Source organism: Rasamsonia byssochlamydoides (genome assembly GCF_041956645.1).
Source record: "Rasamsonia byssochlamydoides strain NRRL 3658 unplaced genomic scaffold VTN77scaffold_106, whole genome shotgun sequence".
NCBI lineage: Eukaryota > Fungi > Ascomycota > Eurotiomycetes > Eurotiales > Trichocomaceae > Rasamsonia > Rasamsonia byssochlamydoides.
This window is the reverse complement of record NW_027192489.1, coordinates 58,147-80,007: the sequence shown is the minus strand read 5'-3', so window position 1 is coordinate 80,007 and position 21,861 is coordinate 58,147. Positions and strand designations below refer to the sequence as shown.

General features: G+C 49.9%; 6 protein-coding genes across 6 annotated transcripts; 3 read left to right on the top strand and 3 right to left on the bottom strand.

Annotated features, from left to right (window-relative positions):
• Positions 1–58: 58 nt before the first annotated feature.
• On the top strand, positions 59–2,449 carry VTN77DRAFT_699 (uncharacterized protein; the record flags this gene model as incomplete). The annotated part of the gene is made up of 8 exons (XM_069423328.1): positions 59–257; positions 322–562; positions 618–876; positions 963–1,419; positions 1,475–1,555; positions 1,624–1,764; positions 1,892–2,124; positions 2,207–2,449. 8 exons carry the CDS (start codon positions 59–61, stop codon positions 2,447–2,449), a joined length of 1,854 nt encoding a protein of 617 aa, XP_069273324.1.
• Positions 2,450–5,267: 2,818 nt separating this feature from the next.
• On the bottom strand, positions 5,268–7,465 carry VTN77DRAFT_698 (uncharacterized protein; the record flags this gene model as incomplete). The annotated part of the gene is made up of 4 exons (XM_069423317.1): positions 5,268–6,335; positions 6,386–7,126; positions 7,224–7,325; positions 7,460–7,465. 4 exons carry the CDS (start codon positions 7,463–7,465, stop codon positions 5,268–5,270), a joined length of 1,917 nt encoding a protein of 638 aa, XP_069273323.1.
• Positions 7,466–10,904: 3,439 nt separating this feature from the next.
• Positions 10,905–12,614, bottom strand: VTN77DRAFT_697 (uncharacterized protein; the record flags this gene model as incomplete). The annotated part of the gene is made up of 3 exons (XM_069423306.1): positions 10,905–11,118; positions 11,171–12,476; positions 12,542–12,614. The coding sequence occupies 3 exons, from the start codon at positions 12,612–12,614 to the stop codon at positions 10,905–10,907; spliced, it is 1,593 nt and encodes a 530-aa protein (XP_069273322.1).
• Positions 12,615–13,173: 559 nt separating this feature from the next.
• Positions 13,174–15,174, top strand: VTN77DRAFT_696 (uncharacterized protein; the record flags this gene model as incomplete). The annotated part of the gene is made up of 3 exons (XM_069423295.1): positions 13,174–13,274; positions 13,378–13,513; positions 13,567–15,174. The coding sequence occupies 3 exons, from the start codon at positions 13,174–13,176 to the stop codon at positions 15,172–15,174; spliced, it is 1,845 nt and encodes a 614-aa protein (XP_069273321.1).
• A 1,331-nt stretch (positions 15,175–16,505) lies between these two features.
• Positions 16,506–19,214, top strand: VTN77DRAFT_695 (uncharacterized protein; the record flags this gene model as incomplete). The annotated part of the gene is made up of 1 exon (XM_069423284.1): positions 16,506–19,214. The coding sequence occupies one exon, from the start codon at positions 16,506–16,508 to the stop codon at positions 19,212–19,214; it is 2,709 nt and encodes a 902-aa protein (XP_069273320.1).
• A 682-nt stretch (positions 19,215–19,896) lies between these two features.
• On the bottom strand, positions 19,897–20,980 carry VTN77DRAFT_694 (uncharacterized protein; the record flags this gene model as incomplete). Its single annotated transcript, XM_069423273.1, has 2 exons — positions 19,897–19,984; positions 20,040–20,980. 2 exons carry the CDS (start codon positions 20,978–20,980, stop codon positions 19,897–19,899), a joined length of 1,029 nt encoding a protein of 342 aa, XP_069273319.1.
• Positions 20,981–21,861: the final 881 nt, after the last annotated feature.

Sequence of the window (21,861 nt, the reverse complement as noted above, 5' to 3'; positions counted from 1 at the left end):
CCCCCCCCCCAAAAAAAAAACAAAAAAGGAATCTTCTTCGTGACTTTACTTTTCCACAATGGAGGCCAACACAAACATCCCCTTGACCAATCTCGACCTCGACCTCGATCTCGAGCGAAACAAGAGCGAACAGGCGTTCCTGATGAACAACACCGTGCACAGCTTCGCATGGAAAGAACTGACTGTGACGGTGAGAGACCGCCAGACCAAGCAGATGCGAGATCTCATCTGCAATATCAACGGCTATGTCGAGCAGGGTGGGTACATACACATAAATATGTACATGTACAATATCTGCTGGTCCCGCCTAACTGTCTACAGGCGAACTGATGGCCCTAATGGGTCCGTCAGGCTGCGGCAAGACGACGCTGTTGAATGTGCTCGTGCGGCGGATTCCGGCGTCGAATGCCAAAGTCGCTGGGTCAACGTTCGTCAACGGTATGCACGTTGATAATGAATCCTTCAGGCTTATAACCTCTTATGTCGAACAGGAAGATGCCCTTGTTGGGTCTCTGACTGTTGAGGAGACGTTGCGGTTTGCTGCAGAGCTGTCGTTGCCTAGGTACAAACCTACAAACCTATATATAGCTATAGAGCAAGCTGACTGACCTCCACAGATCCGTCTCAAAGTCCGAACAAGCACACCGCGTCCGCATGCTCCTTCAGTCCTTCGGAATCCACGCCCAGGCAAGGACTCTCGTCGGCACCCCCATCCGGAAAGGAATCAGTGGCGGCCAGAAACGCCGACTCAGCGTGGCCAGCCAGCTCATCACCTGCCCGAAGATCCTCTTCCTGGACGAGCCCACGAGTGGATTAGACTCGAAGGCCAGCTTTGAAGTCATTTCTTATGTGAAGAAGCTTGCTAAGAGGAACAATGTGAGTGCTTGCCCTGCACCATGAGACAGGTTACGATCAGGTTAGGGTTATGGTTGGACTCCTGGCTTATATTCTAACTGGCACAGCTCATCGTCATCGCCAGTATCCATCAACCCTCAACCACAACATTCGAGCTGTTCGACAAGCTGCTGCTTCTGTCCAACGGGAGGAGCTGCTACTTTGGCCCGACGACCAATGTCAGCGACTACTTTGGAAGGATTGGGTATCCGATGCCGCGGTATACGAATCCGGCAGAATTCATCCTCGACCTCGTCAGCGCAGATTTCGCCAGGAGTAATAAAGAGGCAGCGCAGACGCAGCTGGCGAAGATCCAGTCGTGCTGGGCCAGCTCAAGCGAGGCCATTGCTCTGGACGCTCAGCTCGCTCGTCTAGCTGAGTCGCATGACAGCGACTGCAAAAAGCTGTCGACTGATGTCGCCCGTCCAGGCTGGCTTCAGGTCATCCTGGCCCTCCTGCATCGGTCGTTCATCAAAAGCAACCGCGATGTCGTCGCCTACGGGATCCGGATCGTCATGTATCTTGGTCAGTCCGCTGCAGGTATACATATAAAGAGTCGAATTAACGAGTCTGCATACAGGCCTCGCGATCCTGATGGGAACAGTCTGGTTGCGTCTGCACACGTCGCAGGAATATATCCAGCCCATTAATCAACGCCATTGTATGTATGCGAGTTACACACCTGACCTGACGTCGGCTGACTCACGTTCAACCAGTTCTTCGGCTCAGCATTCATGTCGTTCATGGCTGTCGCATATGTACCAGCCTACCTCGAAGACAGGGCGGCGTTCATCAAGGAGCGCGCAAACGGACTCTACGGAGCGACGCCATTCATCCTGTCCAATTTCCTCATCAGGTTACCTTACCTATGTATGCCCTCCAGCAAATCATCTACTTACTCACTGCCTCCAGCAAGTCATCCACTTACTTGACATACTGACTTACGACACAGTCCTCATATCCATCCTCTTCTCCCTCGTCGCCTACTAGCTCTCAGGCTTCCGCTCCAGCGCCTCCGCATTCTTCACCTGGGTCATGTGGCTGTTCCTCGATCTCGTGGCGGCCGAATCCCTAGTCGTGTTTGTCTCGTCCATCTTTCCGAATTTCGTCGTTGCTCTCGCTCTCGTCGCTTTTGCGAATGGGCTGTGGATGAGCGTGGGCGGGTTCCTCGTGTCGCCGACGATTCTGAATCCGTTTTGGAAATATGTTTTTCATTACATTGATTATCAGGTTAGTCGGAACAGTACATAGCAGATATCTCCAGCACCTCTCACCTTTTTTTTTATTTGGCCCGTCTGACCGCGCACAACAGGCATACGTATTCCAAGGCATGATGGTCAACGAATTCTCCAACCGAATCTTTTCCTGCAGTCGTGGCTGCCAATGCATGTATCAGACCGACTTAGTATCCCAATGCCAGATCCGCGGTACGGGTGTCCTCAAAGAATATGGCTATACCCCAGGCCGGACAGGGGAGTGGGTGGGTATCCTGATCGCCATCATTGCTGTGTATCGACTGTTGGGATGGATGGCACTTGTTCTACGGAAGTCGTGAAACGATCTCTGTCGATAGACTCTCCGGAGAGAGAGGAGAAGATAAAAATTCTTCGTTTGAGTAAGTTGTTCACATTTTGAAATATCCCACCTGTTAGACTCGGCCAAAAAGAAGTGCCATGACACCAACTTCGTGGTGAATCTGAACTAGGTATCAGGTGCGCCAACACCACCTTCTTTTTCTTTTCTTCTCTTTTCTTACTATTTACTGCATCCCGCATGAAAGGAATGGACGGAACGGGAACTCTTTGCATATGGAACTGTTGTGTGGGTAGGTTGATTCTTCCTGCCTATTAATTATTAACTGGGATTTCTCTGGTCTGTGCTTGCCCGAAGCCCATATATATGTGTATATATGGATAGATAGATCGATAGATACTCAGGTCAGGTCAGACTGGGCCTGACAGATAGACAGGAATGGAACCTCTCTCCACTCACCCCAAGAGTTTATTAATTATTTAATTACAACCATATGCCCTATGGCATTGTTTTTTTTTTTCTCTCTGGTCCTATAGAGCTTTAAATTACTACTAACATTATTTTTTTCTTCATATATGCTATGCTATTTGCAGAGCAGAAGTAGGAGCAGCAGCAAGAGGAAGAGAAGGCTTTCTTTCTATATACAGGCAGAAATCATGGAAAGGTCGATTTATTTCTTTACTCTCGTTTACTTCACCTTACTAATAATAACTAAGAATAAATAAGAATAAATAAGAATAAATAAGAAAGAAATAAGAAATAATAAATAAATAATAAATCAGCCAGGGTAGTATGTCCTAGCAACAGCAACAGCTCTGTATATATGTCCATGTCACATGCATGCATGTACAGTACAATACATGAACAGGGAGGGAAGAAGGGAGTCTTATCTCCAAGAATCTGGCTGATAGGTACTAACTAGTACACCAACTACCCAAGAATGTAAATATACCTTCACCTGCAATTTTTTTTTTATTTTTAATTTTATCTGCACGTCCATGGAAGTAAGAAATTAAGTAGGTAAGTAAGTAAGTAAATTCTCCTCTAAACAGCCTCTGCTCAGCTCATCTCATCTCATCTCATCTTGCCTCAGCCCAGCCCAGCCCAGCCCAGCCCAGTCATCCCTCTTCCTCCACCGACTCAGCAAATCTCAGCACTACCTACCCACCCACAACACCGCCTCCCTTCCACCAGCCACCCGCCTACCTACCTAGGTAGATAGGTAGATAGGTACTCAATCTAAACCGCCTTGCTCGCCCCCGGAGGATATTTCTTCCCATTGATCTCGATCTGCGGCGTGCAGTAGCATCGCTGGGTTTCGGGCACCTTGTCCATGACGCTGGGGATGTGGGTGCCGCAGCCCCACCAGGAGACTTTATCTGTTTTCAGATAGATAAGTCAGATAGATAGATGGTTAGATTTGGTGTTTGTTAGGTAGGTAGGGAGGGAGGGAGTTGGTTTCAGTCAGAGGGAGGGACGCTGGTTATATATATCCATGGGTATGTAGGTATGTGCAGTACTCACGGCATTTCGCGCAATGAGCTGTCAAGCACATGGTTAATTGATGTTGATAAATAAATGTAGGCAATCAATTATATGGTGCCTGGTCGGCTGTAGTCTCCGTTGGGTCGGTGAATTGGTTGATTGATGGAATGCCAGTCGATCGATCGATCAATCAATCGATAGAAGGTAATCGACAACAGCGCAGAAGCAACCAGACTGACAAGACAATAGGACACTAGAATAAAACTTGGCTTGACTGATAATAGCGGAAACAGACTATATTATTATCGCTCGCTTCAGTCGGTTCAGTTCGGCTTGTTGTGCGGCTTCTTCTCTCTTTGCTTCATTATAATGTAATAACTATTTTCTTATTATATATATTACTGGTAATTCAAAAGTAAATGCGGGATCCGAAGCTTTCTTTAAAAGGAAGGGGTTGAGCGCCATTACGTACAGTGTTAGACTCAGAATGACGTTGTTACTCCGTCTTTTGGCGGTGCAATCTACGGAGGTCAAAAGCTTCTGCCACCGGCCGGTTTTCCCGCAAAACTGGCATTTCATTTTAGATAGATTTCTCGAAAATAATTACATAGAAAAACATACAGCCATAGATAGGTCCTGAATTTGTTAGAATACATGTATGTATGTATGTATGTATGTACTGTCAACTTCAGCGACCTTCGGTGAGCTTTCCAACAGCTGAGGATGTCAAGCTGTACCACCGTGCTTTATTCACTCTCGGGTTGCTCGGAGAGGCAATTTGGCCGTTAGGTAGGTAGGCAAGTACTAGATAGAAGAGGATCCACCCAACATTGTCGTACCGTACATACCTAGGTAGCTAGCTGGAGACCACTGTAAGCTGGTCAAGTTCAACCTGATAATCAGTAAACCAGCATATCAACTGATGAATACGGGGATATCAAATCAACTAAATTGCACACAGCTAGCTGTACATAGGAGCCACATCCGCCTAGATGCGACCGCTGCTAAACACCGTTAGAGGATAGGATATCGCTGCAGACAAAGCACAAAGAAGATTCGGCTCAGCAGACGCGCCAGGCCCGGGTATGATGTAAAAAACAAGAACAGGAAAATCGACAAAAGAAACAACAGAATATAGTGACTGGTCCAGACTCGAAGAATGAAAAGAAGAGAATCGTATCATCGTCCATAACCCGAGAAAATCAGCATCGTAGATATCATGTGAAAAACAATACCACCACGCCTTTAACACCCACGGAATAATGCAAGTAGAAGAATAAAAAAAAAGACAAAAGACAAAGGAAAGAGGACAAAGGAAAAAAGACAAAGGAAAAAAAAGAGAGAGACTGTGTGTGTCATCCTGCAAGACTCACGCGCAGTATCAACTTCGAGTTCCGCTGCAGCGCCAAGTCCAGATCATTGTCACTGAGCATATCCACGAAGCCACTGCTCTGTTCGTCCCGGTATTGCACAACCATCTCCTCATTGATCTTGAGCCGCTCCCTCAGCTTGTCCTGCAGCTGTTGGAAACTGATGTCGTTCGGCACGCGAAGGGCAATGAGGTCGTCCTGGAAGTGTACCTTCACTTTCATCGCCCCCGCGCTGGAGGTGGAGACCTGAGTCAGCGAGCTGGGCTGTCGGTTCATAGGCGGTTGCTGTTCCGCTCGCGATTGCGAGGCATTGCTGTTTTGCGACAGGGACGGTTGTGCGCGATGGGACTGATAGGACTGATGAGAGTGATGGGATTGATGAGACTGATGGGACTGATGGGACGCTCGGTTTGTAGGACCTGCAGCTGCAGCACCCGCTGGGGCCGCATATCCGGCGCCCGACGTACTCATATGTCCTTGAGAGGACTGACGCGAGTCGCGCGACGCGTCGTGACCAGACGACTGCTGCGACTCACCAGACAAACGGTAGGGATCCCCCACCGCATTAGGATCGATCTCGAAATCGCCAGGACGAGGCGCAAATAGTTCGCGGACCAGCTGGCAGCGCGAGATGTGTGGGGGCATCGCGAGCAGCTTCTTGATGTAGTCGTCGAGATTCTGGCGTCGTCCATTCGAGATTGCATCCGTGACGTGAGTGACCGGACCAGGCATGTACGGCAGCGTCCGCGGTTTTCCCTTATTACCAGCTTCTTCCTCGAACTGGGTCAACAAGGCGATCTGAAAGTCGTAGAAATCGTGATAATATCTCGACAATTCCCAGCAACTGCCATCCTCCATCTTCGCCTCGATGATGTACCAGTACTTGTCGTTGTCGAAACAGTATCGAGGAATGGAGGCCGATACAGGGGCCAGGAGCTGGGGTTTATTCTGCTGTGGCGGCGGGGCCTGTTGTTGTTGTTGCTGCTGCTGTTGACTGTATACTGGCTGATGAGGGTATCCGCTGGGCTTGCCCGAAGTTCGTTGATTGTATCCCTGCAATTCAGTAAGTTTCCGTCGGTAGAGAGCTATCTTTGGCCACTCACATGGTCGTCGCCGTGTGCGCCTCCGTTGCTATGAATCGACATCTTCTGCATGCTATTCGTGACGGACTGCACCCCTGGCCCAGTGGAATCCAGCTTGCCCAGTGAAATGCTGCTGTTCTTGTATTCTGCGGTCATCTTCTTCCACTCCTCCACGCGGGGCACTCCCGCTCTCTTGACCGCCTCAAGAGGATCTGCAACAGCCAGACCCGTCGTCATGTCCCTGATCTCGATGAAGGAAACGGGGATCAGACCCGGACCGCCTAGGCGACCGATCGGTTTGGCCACAAACCACTCCGGGTTCGAGATGGCGATCACGATGATCGCCTCCCCCGCTTTGGCTTCCAACTCGTCGGGTCGTTCGGCGTGGAAGTCATACTGCACGACGCCATACACCATGGCAGTCGCGCCTTTGCTGACGGAGGACATCCTGGAGCGCGGCCCTTGATAGGTCGTGTTGGTCGAGTCCCGTCGTTCGCGGCCACTTCGCTCCGAGAATCCTGAGTCGTGCAGTTCCTGCCTGGGCCCGTCGCTCGATCCGCCGCTGTGCCTTTCTGTCTTCCCGATCACCTCGAAGAACGACACGGGGACGAGGCCTCTGGCGCTGGGAATGAGCGGGTTGCAGGCTTCGTACCAGTCGGGATCGTCCTCTCTACTGATGACGTGAAAGAAATCACCCTTGCTGAATGCCAATTCCTGTGTGTTGCCGGGCTCGGGTTCGTAGTCATACAGTGCTTTGATGACCTGCCAGCGCGTCGAGCGGGAATTGTCAAACGAGCCGCCCTTGCGAGAATAATTGTTTTTTTAAAAAAAAAAATAAATAGTAAACGAAGAAACTCACCTTTTTCGGGGGGAGGATGGCAATGGCCGACTTGGGGGTGATGGAGACGTGGTGGTGATGGGGTTTGGAGTCCCTGTCCCCCTTGAGAGACCGCCGGATGGCCTTTAATTTTTTTTCGCGGGTCGGTGGTTAGCGAGGTTTGCTGATTATGCTTGCGCGGTGGAGGGGCGCGGACAGGAGCGCAAGGGAGAGGAGAGGGGAGAGGGGAGAGGGGAAGGGGCTCAACCCACGCATACCTTCATTGTGCACGGCAAGGCTAGCACGCCTAAACCCGATCGCGCCGAGGCTCGAACTGGCAGAGGGGAATATTAAATAAATGGAGGAATTGCACAAAAGGAGAGCAACGAGGGAAGATATTTTATAAAAATAAAGGGGAAAAAAAATTGGGGCCGCTGCCACACACAAGGTACGACTGACGAGGAACTGTGGCCCCCCTGAGGATGATCCGTGAGCAGCCAGGGACAATGAACGGACTGGACAGCCGTCACTGGACAGGAATCGAGGTCGAATCAGGCGATGACCGGGACGGTTCCAAGCGTCCCAGGGTACCTACCTGCTGTCTCGCTGGTTGCTGGAGCGAAAAAGTCGCTGCCTGTGGCTGTGGCGCGGCGACGACGACCCCAAGAGAGTGGACGGGATGCTGTAATTAGAACGCTGTGGGTAAGCGTAACCCACAGGCAGCGTGGAGTCCAACGGCCCAGGGAAACGAGTCCAGACAGTGCGGGCGGTATTAAGGTTGATGGGAGGGAAGAAGGTGGCAGACTGGTAGTTGGAGATATTATTCCCACAGAATGGCCAAGTATCCTCGAGAATACCTAAATTGCTCAATCGATCGATCTATCGCTTGATCTCCAATGCAATAAGAGGTGCCGCCGTCGGGTCAAGGAAGGGAGTGCTCGAAGGCGGCGTTCGTTCCCTCGGACTGGCTGGGCGGGGGCGAGTCCTACAAAAGACTGGCATGAAGACTGGCTTGATTCCGTTCTACAGGGCAGAATGAGCAGAGGATAATAACAGCAATAATAATGGCTGCTGGCCAGGTCGAAGGGATCGGACAGTGGCCGCTTCCCCGATGGTGGCACAGAGGAAAGGCCACCGACTCAGACTCAGCTCAGACTCACTGCTCGACTGAACTAATATTCTTCTTATGCCTGCAGCGGTTCGTGAGGATGCGACCGCCGTGAGCAAATGAGATCAGCTCCAGCCCTGCTGCGTAGTTGGTCCACTTGGAGGGCGCTAAAGAGCAATGGATTATGGAGGGCGATTGATCGATGGCGCCCTGTTGGGCAGCAGCCAAACAGCTGCAACGGCAATCGGCGCGATGGTGAAAAAATGCCGCTAAGTTTTTATCGATAAGGCCGGACGAACGTACTAGAAGGACGCATCGTGGGTCGGAGGATGAAGATGGGAAATGGGCCCGCGGGGTGGTAAGTTTTAACTAGCTCAACCACACAATATGAATATACGCGGAGAAGAGAGGAATCAGAGGATAGCAAATGGGATCGAGATAGCCCCCACAACGTACCTTTGGTAGGTGATACCTAAAGTGCTGCTAAGAAGGCGGATACCGTGGGTGGGAGATGCTGACAGCCTAGGAGGACAGGCCTGTCGCCTTGGCAGGTGCCCGTGACACGATTACAACCGTGAGATTCATTGACTCGATTAGGTTTGGAGGCATCTGTTCGCAGCACAGAAATAGCCAGGAGTACTCCGTACACTGTTTCGTAATTTGGAATTGCACGCATGGTTGTTATGCGCTGTACTATACTGTACACCCTCACGAATGGAATTGTTGCACGGTCCTAATTATGAGGCATATCGACTAATTCGAGTCCAGCAGCCTGAGTTCGCGATTCCTGGAGCATCTCAGGCAACAGACACCTCCTTCATTAATTAAGTTTTTTCTAGAAGACGCCCAACCCGATTAAGTTTGCCATGTCAACCACCTGGGCAATAAAGGGTCCGTGTCTTAGATAATAAGCTCCTGTATTGTGACGCGCACACAGGACAACAATAACAATTGCATGCACTGTGATTAATCATTCAACAGCTCTAAAGGAAAATCTGGAAATAGGACGATGAGATTCAATAACAGATCTGCCAGTGCGGAAAAAGTCATATCCAGTAGTCTCCATCAGCTTAGCAATCACATCAATTACCTTTCTTTGTCTGCATGGGTTGCACAGGGCGACTGGAATGTGAAAAAGAAAAAAAAGAAATAAACCCTGCCACTCAGAATACGATTGGCCATCTTCATGCGCATAAACACAGCTGCTGGCCTGCACAGCATGGGACCTTGCAGCCCAGCCCATTAGTAAACTGTCTACGGAGTAGGTAGGTGCCTGCGTCACGCATGAATCTCCAGATACAGACACAGGCACAGGCACAGGCACTGCCACAGCTCACTCACTCACTTGTCTTGAAGAACAGACAGCACGTACGTAAGACTCAGATGCAGCCTGGCAGCCTCAATTCGTTTTGCCTAGGAACAGGTTACACTGGATGAGACAAGGTGATGCTGGGATCTGCAAGCTATGTTTTACAGTATAGTACTCCATAGCTTAGGTGTCACTGTGGCTGGGAAGTGGATTCATTGGATGGATGCTGGGCCACAGAACAACTACTCAGTACTGCAGTACCTGTCATATCCATTCATCATTAAGCTACCTAAACTACCTTGGCAGCCTCATTTTCCTTAGTTATGTGGCAAACTAGGTACCGTACCTAGGTTAAGCTTAGATTTGATCCCCTTCGAGTACAGTACTCCGTACTCCGTACTCCGATCCGGAAGTCTCAAGTACTTAGTCAAATCACCTGAAGAAAAAAAAATGATGCGCCACCACCTGCATCCATGCAGGCTCTCCTAATAGTCTCTACCCACGAATGGAATAGCCTACTTACGTAGGAAAAGTGGGAATTCCAGTGATCCGTGCGAGGTTTCAGGTTCTGCAGAACTGCTTAAGCAAGCATAAGAAAGAAAAAGTGGATTTGAAGTGGACTTGTCAACTCTGAAACCGGCAAACCAGGCTACATGCCTGACGCCACGTGGAGATCGCACGACTTTTTGATCGACAGACAGACAGTCCTTGGCCACCACCCGACGGAATCCGACGACGCGTCCTGCACCGATCGGACAGCGTCGACTCGCCATTATTACGTGAGCGGAAGAACTCCCGTCTTCCCGGGCATTACAAAAGAAAACAGAGTCAAATCTGAAAGGTCAATCAATGTCATTGGAGGATGTATGCTGGCTAGATGTCGACCCCTATGACTACTTCGAGTCTTGGACCTGTCACCGCCAGACTCCTCCGAGCAAACCTGCGGTCGGAAATGTAGTGAGATACAAAGGGAAAAACCCAGTGCATTTCAGAACCACCCCAGGATATCAATATCAGAACCATGCGCCATAGAAGCCATATACCACCACAAAATCCGACGCCTAATGCACTCCCAGAGCCGTGAGATTCTACGAGTCAAAATGAAGAAAGTAGAGAAAAAAAAAAACAAAAATAGACGAACAGGGTATGTTGGCGTGAAAAGAGAAATGATGATGGAGAGCAGATGGAAACGGGGAACCCACTCCCGCGAAATATAGACGGAAAACCATTTCGCGTGAAACTGGCTGGGCAAGATGCATGCGAGAATGAGAAAAGGCTAGGTAAACCCGTAGATCGGAGAGAGAATTCAGATCTGTCCTTTGATGTCGACAATCTTAAAGGCTTCGGCTCTGGCCCGTTCGAAGATCTGGCCTGCTTTGCCGGTCAGGAGCCTCACGCTCCCATCCTTCTCCTCGAGCAATTCTTCGGGTGCATAGTCTAAGATAAAGCGTGCGCTCTGTTCGTCGGATTCAAAGCCAAGCTCTTCGGTGATGAAGCGGATTTTTACGTCAGGTTTGTATCTGCACGTTGGTTAGCTCAAACGACACGAGAAAAAGAGTCTGGGAAACGTACGCTTTACAGATGCAGGCCAGTGCGGCCAGTCGTTCTCGATCAACAAACATATCCATGAGATACGCTCCCATGTTCGGGGTATCGAGATACAGCTGGAAGAAGCGATGATAATTGCCCAGCGCAAGAGCCGAGCGAACCTCAAGCGCATGCTTCACAGCTGGGTCCGATTTATCTGCGGGGGTTAGATCTGCCAACGCGTCGTTGATGGCCGTCTGGTTGCGCGTGTAAATGAAATAGAGAATACGATACGCCTTGAATTCCATCGGATGCCCGCCCAAGTTCTGCGCATACAACGCCCGCAGCTGCGTCTGACACTGATTATACTCACCGAGATCTCCTTTCTCCAGGGCAATCCGGGCATGGATCTCATACACATTCACCGTAAATTCATTCCGGATATGTTGCACGGTCAAATCCTGCCGCAATGACTTGAACTGATCACAGATGTAGCCATAATTGTTCTCCTTCCGCCATTTCTTCTTCAACAGATCCAATGTTCTCTCGAGAACATGAAGTGGGCGGACAGTATCAGGGTTGGGGGCAGAAGTCAAGCGGAAATAATTCTTTTCCAGGGCCTGGCACCGCCCAACAATAGGTCCCTGTGTCGCGCTGGGGGTTGGGGACTCGGATCGGTAGGCATCTTGATAACCACGCGGAGTCTCGAAGCGCTTCTTCCGGGACTCCAGGCTGGCTTTAGACTTACTTGATAATTTGCTGCTGTTGACCTCTATGCGTTGTCGCTTGTCAGTGGGGGAATAAGTGACTCGATCTTCCAAGTGATTGCGCTGGTTATTAGTCTTCCGCCACGGCGGAGAGTCGCCCGTCTCTTCTTGCGAATACTCGGTTGACTTTCTCTTTTTTGAGCGTTCCTCACTTGCAAGGTTGGATTTCAGAGCGGCAACACTGGATGCATCACTCCATGGTGAAGACCCTACAGGAGTTGTCAAGATCTTGTTGCGCTCGTTCTGGATCATAACTTGAGGCAAAGGAAGCGAATCCCAATCGGTGGTTTCAAGTCTATTATTCTCGGCTGCCTCTGTGATGACCTGTTTCAATTTTGCCTCCATCTCCTGCCTGCTAATACCCGGGATCTGATATTCTGGTACAAAACTGCGCTGCACATACATCCGAACAGGCATGGGCCATTCGACACGCTTTCGCTCTGTAGGTTGCTGGGTTGTTGATGAAGAGGGAGCTGTAGAATTTGAAGAAGTAGAATTGGAAGAATTTTGAGATGGGTTCGACGTGTTGGACTCGTGGGGAGCAAAACTACGACGAGCTTGCACAGGAATATATGCAGGAGACACTGGCCGAGTCAGTCAACACTCACTTCACGCTTACTAGCGACCTCAAAGAGAAGAAGACACTTACCAGTCCCGGTATGGTTGGACGTGGTCGTGGCAGTCGCTGATGAAGCGCGCCATGGTGGAATGGTAGAACTCATTTTTCTTTTTAGTAGGATCTAAAGCAAACAGAAAAAAAAAAGAAAAGAAACATGCAGTGCACAGGTTCGAGCACGCAAAGCACAGGTGCAAATATGGGATCTACAGTAAGTCCAAGAGGGACAATCGAAGGCACTTGGTTTGCACTCTCGACAAATATATAGGGAGGCTCTCTGCAGAAAGGTAGTAACGATAGGTTAACATGGAATAGCCAAATATTCACACAAACGAAGAGCCACTAGGAAAGAAGTCGTGAGATGGATGCCTCTCTGGTGGTGGGAGTATTAGATGGGAAGAAGGGCCACCTCACTTGGAGGTCAGGAGAGTTGGCTAGCACTCGCTTAGTGAGCCCTTTCTGGTTTTAGGTATGTTGTTGCCTTAGAAAAGTGGCAGGACTCCGGTTCTTGGCATTACGCTATAGGCGATTGTTACTCCACCAAGAGATGATGCGGTCGATAGTGCTTGATAACACCTGGTTTCCAACTCAGATACAGGGCTAGAGTGCTGTCTGCGCCCAAGATGATACAGATGCTCTCCATATTCTCTATAAATACGGGCTAGATGTTATTCAAGCCGCTGGATTTGACAACTGCACTCCGTCCGTCACTCCTTCCGGATGAGACACTACTTTTCGTTCAGGATGCAGTGGGCTTGTATGAAGGGTAAGCAGTGTTTTGTACATGGGACACCCCATGCTACTAAAGTTCTTATTTTTCTACAGCCCATTTTGGGATGTAGCTGACAGTTGGGCTTTTGCATGGCCAGAAAATTCAAGATTCCCAACTATCAGAATGGCCACGCCTATCTGACGTCCCACCGAATCTGCTATGTCGCCGCCGATGAGCCCCGGAAGTACTCCGTCTCAATCGATCTCAAGGATGTTGATCGTGTGGAATACCAAGTACGGCGTCTTTTGCGACATACCGACATCGTTTACCAACTGACTGTTCCCAGGCAGGCTTTCTCAAGTCTTCTCCCAAGATCACAATATATCCCAAGCCACAGAAGCGTGGTCTAGGACAGCCACAAGTCAGCGGCTCTTCGCCTGCGCAACCATCCTCAGCAGCCCTACAAAGTGGCCCGTTGGTTTCACGTGGCGCGTCGCCAGCTCCAAAGCCAGTGAATGCGACCTGGGTCTGTTCTATCTGCTCGTTCTCTAACCCGGTTCCATCCAACTTTGATCCGGCAACGGCTACGGCCTCGACACCGTTACCACCCTGTCTAGCGTGCGGGATTAAACCGCCGTTGACGACTTTACTGAAGGCAGCTATCGCCGCTGCAACGAATCGTGGGTCTCCAGCACCTTTGAACCCAAATGAGCGAGACCGGTTGCAGACAAATGCGACGGAGTCGGCTTCACACACTGCAGAGTCATCGTTGGCTTGTCCTAGATGCACATTTATTAATCACCCGTCTCTCTTGGAGTGTGAGATGTGCGGAGCCTCTCTTGTGTCCTTAGGTCCTATGGATAGGAATGTTACCAGTGGGGATCGTTCAGAGTCGCCAGCTCCTCTGTTCGCTCAGTCAAGTATAAGCAACACTGAAATAAATGAGAGTATCAAGCTCTCGTTCCGTGGCGGCGGTGAAAAGATCTTCCACGAAAGATTAAAAGGCGCTTTGATCCAGAGAAAATGGCTTCTTCAGAATGCTCCTCCGATCCCGCAACCCTCCCAATCCCCAGGGCGTGCACCATCCGCGTCCCCTGTCCCACGTGGTTCCGCCCAGTCGACGCCTCGACCATCGGCGGTTGGAATTGCAGGACTCGAGCAACGGGGACTTGAGGCCCGAAAAAACAATGAACTTGTGATTGGTAACGCCTTCGAAGATCTGGAGGCCCTGATGGCTTCTGCGAAGGAAGTCGTCGCTCTGGCGGAAACCCTGGCCTCCGAATCTGGTCTAGCTACTCATGAGGACTCCTCAGAGGCGAACGCCGTGCTGTCTCAGTCGGCGGCCGCCCTGGGGATGGTGACTACGAAGGACATGCTGGGCTCAGGAGCCGATAATCTTTACCTGTCTGAACTTTCTCGGAATCTTGCGGAATATCTGACCGACGAAAGCAAGGGGATCCTTCGCAAGGAGGGTGGTATCATGAGCCTCATTGATCTGTGGGCAGTTTTTAATCGTGCTCGCAATGGAGTTGAACTTGTTAGCCCGTCTGATTTCCAGAAGGCGGCGCAGCTGTGGGAAAAGCTCAAGTTGCCGGTCCGTCTTCGTCGTTTCAAGAGCGGTCTTCTAGTTGTCCAGCCGTATGACTGGAGCGATGAGAAGACGATCCGGCAGCTCGAGGCCTGGATGGAGGAGCTTCGACAGCAGCCTCCGACCGAACCAGTTCCCTGGAACTGGAGGGTTTATGGTAGAGGTGTGACGGCCCAGGAGGCAGCTCAGCGCTTTGGTTGGAGCGTGGGAGTCGCTGCCGAAGAGCTCGAAATGGCCGAGGACCGAGGCATTCTCTGCAGGGAGGAGGGTATCGAAGGTGTACGGTTTTGGAGGAACCATTTCACGTTTGATGAGGACTTCAGCGATGACAGAATTGGACAGGCGGTCTCGCTCCTGACGCTGTGAAGGGTAACAAGCTCAACGATCAACATTAGGAATGGTATATATGCAAGCCAGCATAATACCAGCATTAGATGTACATACATCGTTTTCACTCCTCCTGTTATTACTGGCATATATGTCGGCCAAAGGTTGTTTTTGAATATTTTAACAAGGGGAGACATAGGAGCCCCTCTATGATAGATACAGAACAGTATAGCCAGCCGAGTCCTAGGGTGAAAATATCAGCCTTCTCTTTAGAAAAGGAATCACCCTTAAAGAGTAGAACTACTACTAACACTCGTACCCTCTCGTCGCTCCTCCTTCTCATATTTTGGTTGAGAGATCTTAAAAGCTTATAGGTTCAGCACAACAAAAGGGACGAAAGAGGGATAGATCCATTCTGCCTTATTCCTCTCTCCCCTGATCATCCTATGCCTAGATGGATGCCACTATCATAGGCTTACCTCATTGTGATTCAAATATAAGGGCTCAAGACTTTCGAAACAAAAAGATATCATATACCTCCCATAACTATCTCGCCTCGGTAAGGGTAATAAGACCAAGTGGTATTCGCAAACAGTAGTTTTGAACTAGCTCACATGATCATGGTCAATAACTTTATCGTAGATTCTTGTTGTAGGTAAATCAGACAGGTAGAATCATTCATTATTTAATGACTTTATTGCTTACCTCATACTAATAGGCATCAGGGGAGGCAATAGTCAAATCTAGGGGGAGGCAAATCGATTACAAGGAACTCATCTTGGCTTCATCCATATAAATAAAAAAATGATATATGGACTACTGGGCCGCAGCACCGCGTCGAGGTACGAGCCCATTGCCAGGGATTACTGGCATATGTCGATAGTTGATTGTTCAATGCAGTGTGTACTCCATATACACTGTCACTGTTGTGGAGAACCATTCTTGGCGGAGAGGAGCTTGGGAGCTTATGTCATCGGCGCAGCAGGAACCCCACCCGAGCTCCAGCTTCCTAGACAGCTCCAATGGCGAATTTCCCAGCAGAAAGTGAGCTTTGAGCATCTCATTTCCTTCCTCAACCTCTAGATTGATTCTACAAAGGCTTCTATTCTTTCGAAGGCTACCTACGACGTGGTGTGGGAGCTATAACTTGCTTATCGTGACAAGTCGGACTGCGCGCTTTATCGGGTGCCGCTCGTGAATCATCCAGGCATCCACCGATAGCTCGTCAATCGGCAATATGCACGATATTTCATCGTCTTGAACCCTTTACGGAACGCAGACACTCCTTCGAGACTACAGCTTACCCGAGAATTCGAAATCTCGTCCGCTCGAGACCGAGTTCCTACGCCGGCGCCAACCGAGACGGCGGTATGGGCCTCTCGGCATTGGCATCGAAGTCAAAAGCCACGGGCCGTCTGACCCTGGCTCGCCTGGATCGTCCGCTTGTCCTATCTTCCTCCATCATCTCGTCATCATCTGCGATTTCAGTATACTCGATCACGCAGGTCCAGCACCGCCGAACTCTCTGGGGATGGGGTCGTCAGGACTGGAGGGACCCTGACCGATTTTGGCAGCGCCTCGAGAAGCTTGAGCGGCGCTACATATTGAAACAAGCGAGGTTACTGCGTCAACAGGCAGAGCTGAGCCAGAAATTGAGCCAGAAACTATCCCATGTGCACCCATGGTGGGGATGGGGTTGGGGTTGGCGACGGTTCCAATCTTATGGTCCAGATCATAACACTCGCCAAGATGGGCAATCTAGAAGAGATACCAGCGGAAAGGAAGACTTAGGCGAACAAAACTGGAGGGAAGCGGAAAGGGCTCGCTTTGACAGAGAGTTTGAGCAATTGAAGAAGGAAATAGAAGCTGATCCTTATAACTTCCTGTTTGGAAAGAGCAATGAGTGGCTCGGATATCGTGACAAGCGTTCCACGGACTGGACATCGTTGTGTCGCTCCTTTCTTGGTTATCATGAAGCTCCGAAGAAAGCACAGGAGCTTGATACCAATCCTTCAAAGGGGAAGGAGACCGCGTCTCCAGAGACTACCAAGGGCGACAAGGTCATAGAATCTTCGGAATATCAGGAGTCGACTGCGTCGACTGCATCGACTGCAGTGCATGAGAATACTACCAAGGCAACAACCGACACCATACTTGAGTTCGACCCTGTCAGCGGTAGAATGGTACCTAAAAAGTCACAAACCCCCGAAGTCGCGAAAGATGCTATCCCGAAGGATGACGGCGCTGTTGATATTCCCGTGAAGACATTCAAGTCGTACCGTGCGCAATTTGGCTACGGAACGGACACAAATGAAGGATCTGAGAAGTTGAAACAGGAGGATGATTCTGCGAATAAAGCAGAAAAAGATCAATTCGACCCAGTTAAAAACGGCATTCCAGACACGGAAGGACTGAATCAGGAGAAACAGAAGCCGGATGTTTTATACCTGGCTGGACCAGAGAAAGACATCGACTCTTCTCCCTCATCTGCTGTGGGCCAAGGTGCAGAAGCCTCCGTGCAAGCAGATATTGAGCCATCTTCCAGCACTATTAAAAACAAAACCGCAACTTCTTCGGAAATGCGGCAAGGAGTACACAATTTCAAGGAGATCAAGGACGACGATGTCGACCTTCTGCGCGCTAGCGATATCCGTGCTTCATATTCCGCGGATAAGACTCAGCAGGAAATTGCTGAGAAGAAGAAGTTAAAGCTAGAGGCTCTGGAGCGCGATTTTAACTCATATAAGGACCCCGAAAGTGATCTTAACGTTGAAGAAATCCGTGCGAATGCAAAGAAACATGAAAGTTTGCAGGTGCCTGAGAGCCAGGCCGACGAGGTGCGGAGTAGTACAACACCGACCTTACATATAGAGACATCTGCTACACAGCCTGTCGAGCAGAGTTCAGCTGTTGAGGCCAGGGGCTCTGAGTCTGAGCTTGCATTAAAAGCTCGACCAGATAATGACTCGGTTTCTCTCCAGCAGACAACATCTGTTAGCAGTGACAATGAATTACCTCAATCAGATAAATCCGCCGTGCCTGATGACTTATCTCGAGAAATCAGAGATATCTACGAGTCTTCATACGGTGAAATCACTCCTCAACATCGTCAGGGAGGTCCGACTGAAAAGATCACTCCATCGAATTCTCTCGTAATTGACGAAAGTCAAAATTCTATAACCCCACGACTGCAGACTGTGGATGCCCGCTTACATGAGACGCTTCAATCCGCAAGGAAATTCACTGAAACCGCGCGTGAGGTTACAAAGGAACTGATGGAAACTTGCGAGCAGCTCGAGATTTCCAAGCGTGCACCAAAGTCTAGTTCACCACAGACGGATGGGAATTCCCCGTTGAACACATCACCTACCTTACCTGCTACCTATCGAGTGCTTGCTTACGATTCTTCTACCCTCCAGGTCGTCATTGCAGAAACTACATCTTCTGTTTACTCGGCAGAACGGACTCTTCATCCGGCTGAAGTTTTGTCTCGGTTGAACAGCCCGGCGAAATTTCTTCCGCACTTTGCAAAGATGCAGGCTGATGGCTATGAAATTGTGTCTGGTGGTGGTGACATCCTTGTATTCAAGAAGGTGCGGGAACCAGGGACATCGTCGATGACTGCAGGCTCGGTGGAGCCCACTGAGCAGGATAAGGACGTGTTTGCAGCAGCGAAGATCAACTCGGCGGAGAGCAGATTACAAGAGCAGCAAGGAATACCCAATAAAGTTGACAGAGATCAACACATTACACAACCAGAGCAGCCTGTGAGAACGTCTCCCTCGTCATCACCAGGGGTGGTTCACAGACAGGAAACCGTCTACACCGGAGGTCCACCGAACTCGTCTCCCTATCCACCACCGCCAACTCCTGAAGTCAACACAGAGATGGGGAGCATTTCTCATGAGAAGTCTTCCTTCGGGAAAACCGCTCGCCGGATTCTGTTGACGGGCTTTGCAACGGCAGCAACCTGTTACGCAATTGGCGTGGTGTGTGAGTATTTCCGTACCGGAGGTCAAGACGGTTTGGGGCCGGAGGGATTCACGGAGTTTGAGGCGGAGAGACGGCGGAGGGAATGAGCCTGGATCCAATAGTTTAAAATATACCCCTTTGCTTTGATGGATCGATTATAGTTGAGGCCAGCTTGGTTCAGTCAGGTTTGATTAGATTCCATTGTTTCCTTTCCACGGCAGTAAGGAGAACAGCCGCCTCTGTGTGTACTAATAGTTACGGTCGATTCTCTACTCTTCGCTCTCCCCTCATGAATGATGTCTCTACTCACAGTTATCCTCAAATCATTTGGATATCCATTAAAATATATAATGTGTCTTCCCATAAGCTTCTGTTAGGATTACAATTTCAGATGCTTCCTAATTCCCGTCCGACCTCCTGTAAGCGTATGTTATGAATTTCCCATAAAAGGTGTCGTCTACTTACCAGCGTCCTCCTATAAGCACACGATATCAAATCTTCAGATCTACTCATGGATACCCTCCTGTAAGCTCATGTTACATTGTGAACTTCTATGAAGGGGGTATTCTTCTTACCAGTTAACCCCCAGAAGTGCATAATAAATTATGACTTCAAAGATTTTTTTTTTACTCACATCATCTAATCAGCAGTGACATCCCGTAAGCACAAAGCACATGAAACCAAGCCTCTCATGATCTCACACATTTATTTCTATCTCCAAGCAAGCAAGAATGCCATCATCTCGCTCACCAGTTTCGTTTCGTTTGGTTTCGTTTCATTTCAATTCATTCATCCCCAAAGCACGCGATACAACGTCCTAGTATGCGCTAACAACCACTGACTAGTCGCCAACCTCAGGCCCAAGCAGCTGATACAGCTATGTATGTACAACGCGTTAGAAATGGATTCTCCAGCGTTTTGGTGTCGCGTACTCATCGTCGTCGCTACCACCACCACCACTACCGTCCATCATCTCCTCCTCCTCGTCGTCGTCTCTCCCGTTGTGATTGTGGTAGTTTTCGCCTTCCTCGAAAAGGTCTGCTAGCCAGCGGCTTTCGAGGTAGTGGTTGATGCTGTCGTCGTTCGGAGTAGTGGTACTACCGCTGTTGCGGAATTCGGCTGGGTTGCTTTGGAGAGGATGGTATGGGTGGTGATGTCTGGTGTTTGCTGGCACCGCCTGCAGGATGGTGGTGGCTTCTGGCTGAGCGGTTCTGCGATAGGACTCGTTCTCGCTCCCGTTCCCGTTCTCTCTTTGGACCGTCTCTCTCGTGTGTTCCTGTTTCCTCCTCTCCTCCTCATCAGAGTCGTTGCCAGACCCTTCCTCTCCTTCTCCTCGTTCTTCTGCTTCTGCTTCTACTTCGTCATAGTAATAAGAATCCGGGCGAAACGCCTCCGTCAAAGTGCCCATCTGCGCCCGCCCACTCATGAAATAAGAGAAGATAGCCACGACCGTTTTTACCGCCTCCTTGAAATCTCCTTTCTTCCACAGATCGAACTCGCGACTGGCGACAACGCGGAACGTGCGCATGTCCGGCTCTCCGCCTAGCTCCGAGAGATACTCGTCCATCGCCTTCTTGACGGCTTCATCGTAGGTCTTGATCTCAGCTGCATCGTTTGTTGTGGGCGGCGGCACGGGCAAAATTTTGCGACGGACGGGTAGCTCCTCCTTTCGACACCAGATGGCGGAGCATTTGGGTCCTGGGAACCAGGCTCTGAAGATATGGAGGCGCGAACCGTGCATCCCGAATAGATAGGTCTCCTGGTGCGGAAGCTTGTCTCCGTAGGGACAGGAGCGGTGAAGATGCATGTAGAGCTCAGCGAGCATCAGTTTGATTTTGCCGGCGACGGCGGATTCGAGACTCTCTGATTCCATCGTCTATGAAACTGAATTAGCTGTGTGAGACAAAGAGAAGTGCCAGCATGGATGAAACGTATTCCAGACGCAAGCAATCCTGCAGGTCAAGAGAAAAGTACAGTACATACCACTGTCAGCGGAATCATTGGCCTTCCCCGATGCACCGGTGGGAAGTAGTCAAGCGAAATGCATCCCACTGCAGCAGGTCCATCAGAATGCCGTATAGGATAGCCAGTGAAATACTCCGGGCTCCAACACATGAGCTTTGGTCTGTTGAGATTGGACAAGAATGTCAGCATCAAGGAAATGACTCGGGAGGCAATAAATGTGGGAGGAGATAATTCATAATCACGACTGAGAAAGATGGCAACTCACGTCAGATGGAAAAACCCTTTGCCACGGTTTGTCGCCCATTTGCAGTCCATCATGATGAGGATCTCGCTAAGAAACTCCTTAAGGGCCTCTGCCTGCGCGATGGGGTATTTCATGACAGCGGTAGGGTCGAAGGTGCTGCCGCCCTCGAACAAGCCCTTGTTGAAGTCCGGAGCATCGCTTAGCTCGAGGAAGACGTTTCTGTAACGATGATCGGTCGGCGACCATTTCTCCAGATCGACCTTCCGGCCGTCCTGCTGTGATCCGCGGAAAATCCATGCGTTTCGTTCTGTTACGGCTGTATATAAACCCCAGTCAGACCAACTGTTTTCTCGTTCTGTCTGTCTGTCTGTCTGTCTTGCTGCACTAGAGTCAGAGTCATCAACTTACGAGACTTCGCTGCAAGTTCAGCATATTCGTCCGGGACGAGGTCTTCGATATCGCAGTTGAGAAAGACCTTTGCAGTCAGGCTGTGAATCTTGACTTCAAAGCGAATGAGACTGTCAGTGTCACTGGAATCGGATAAA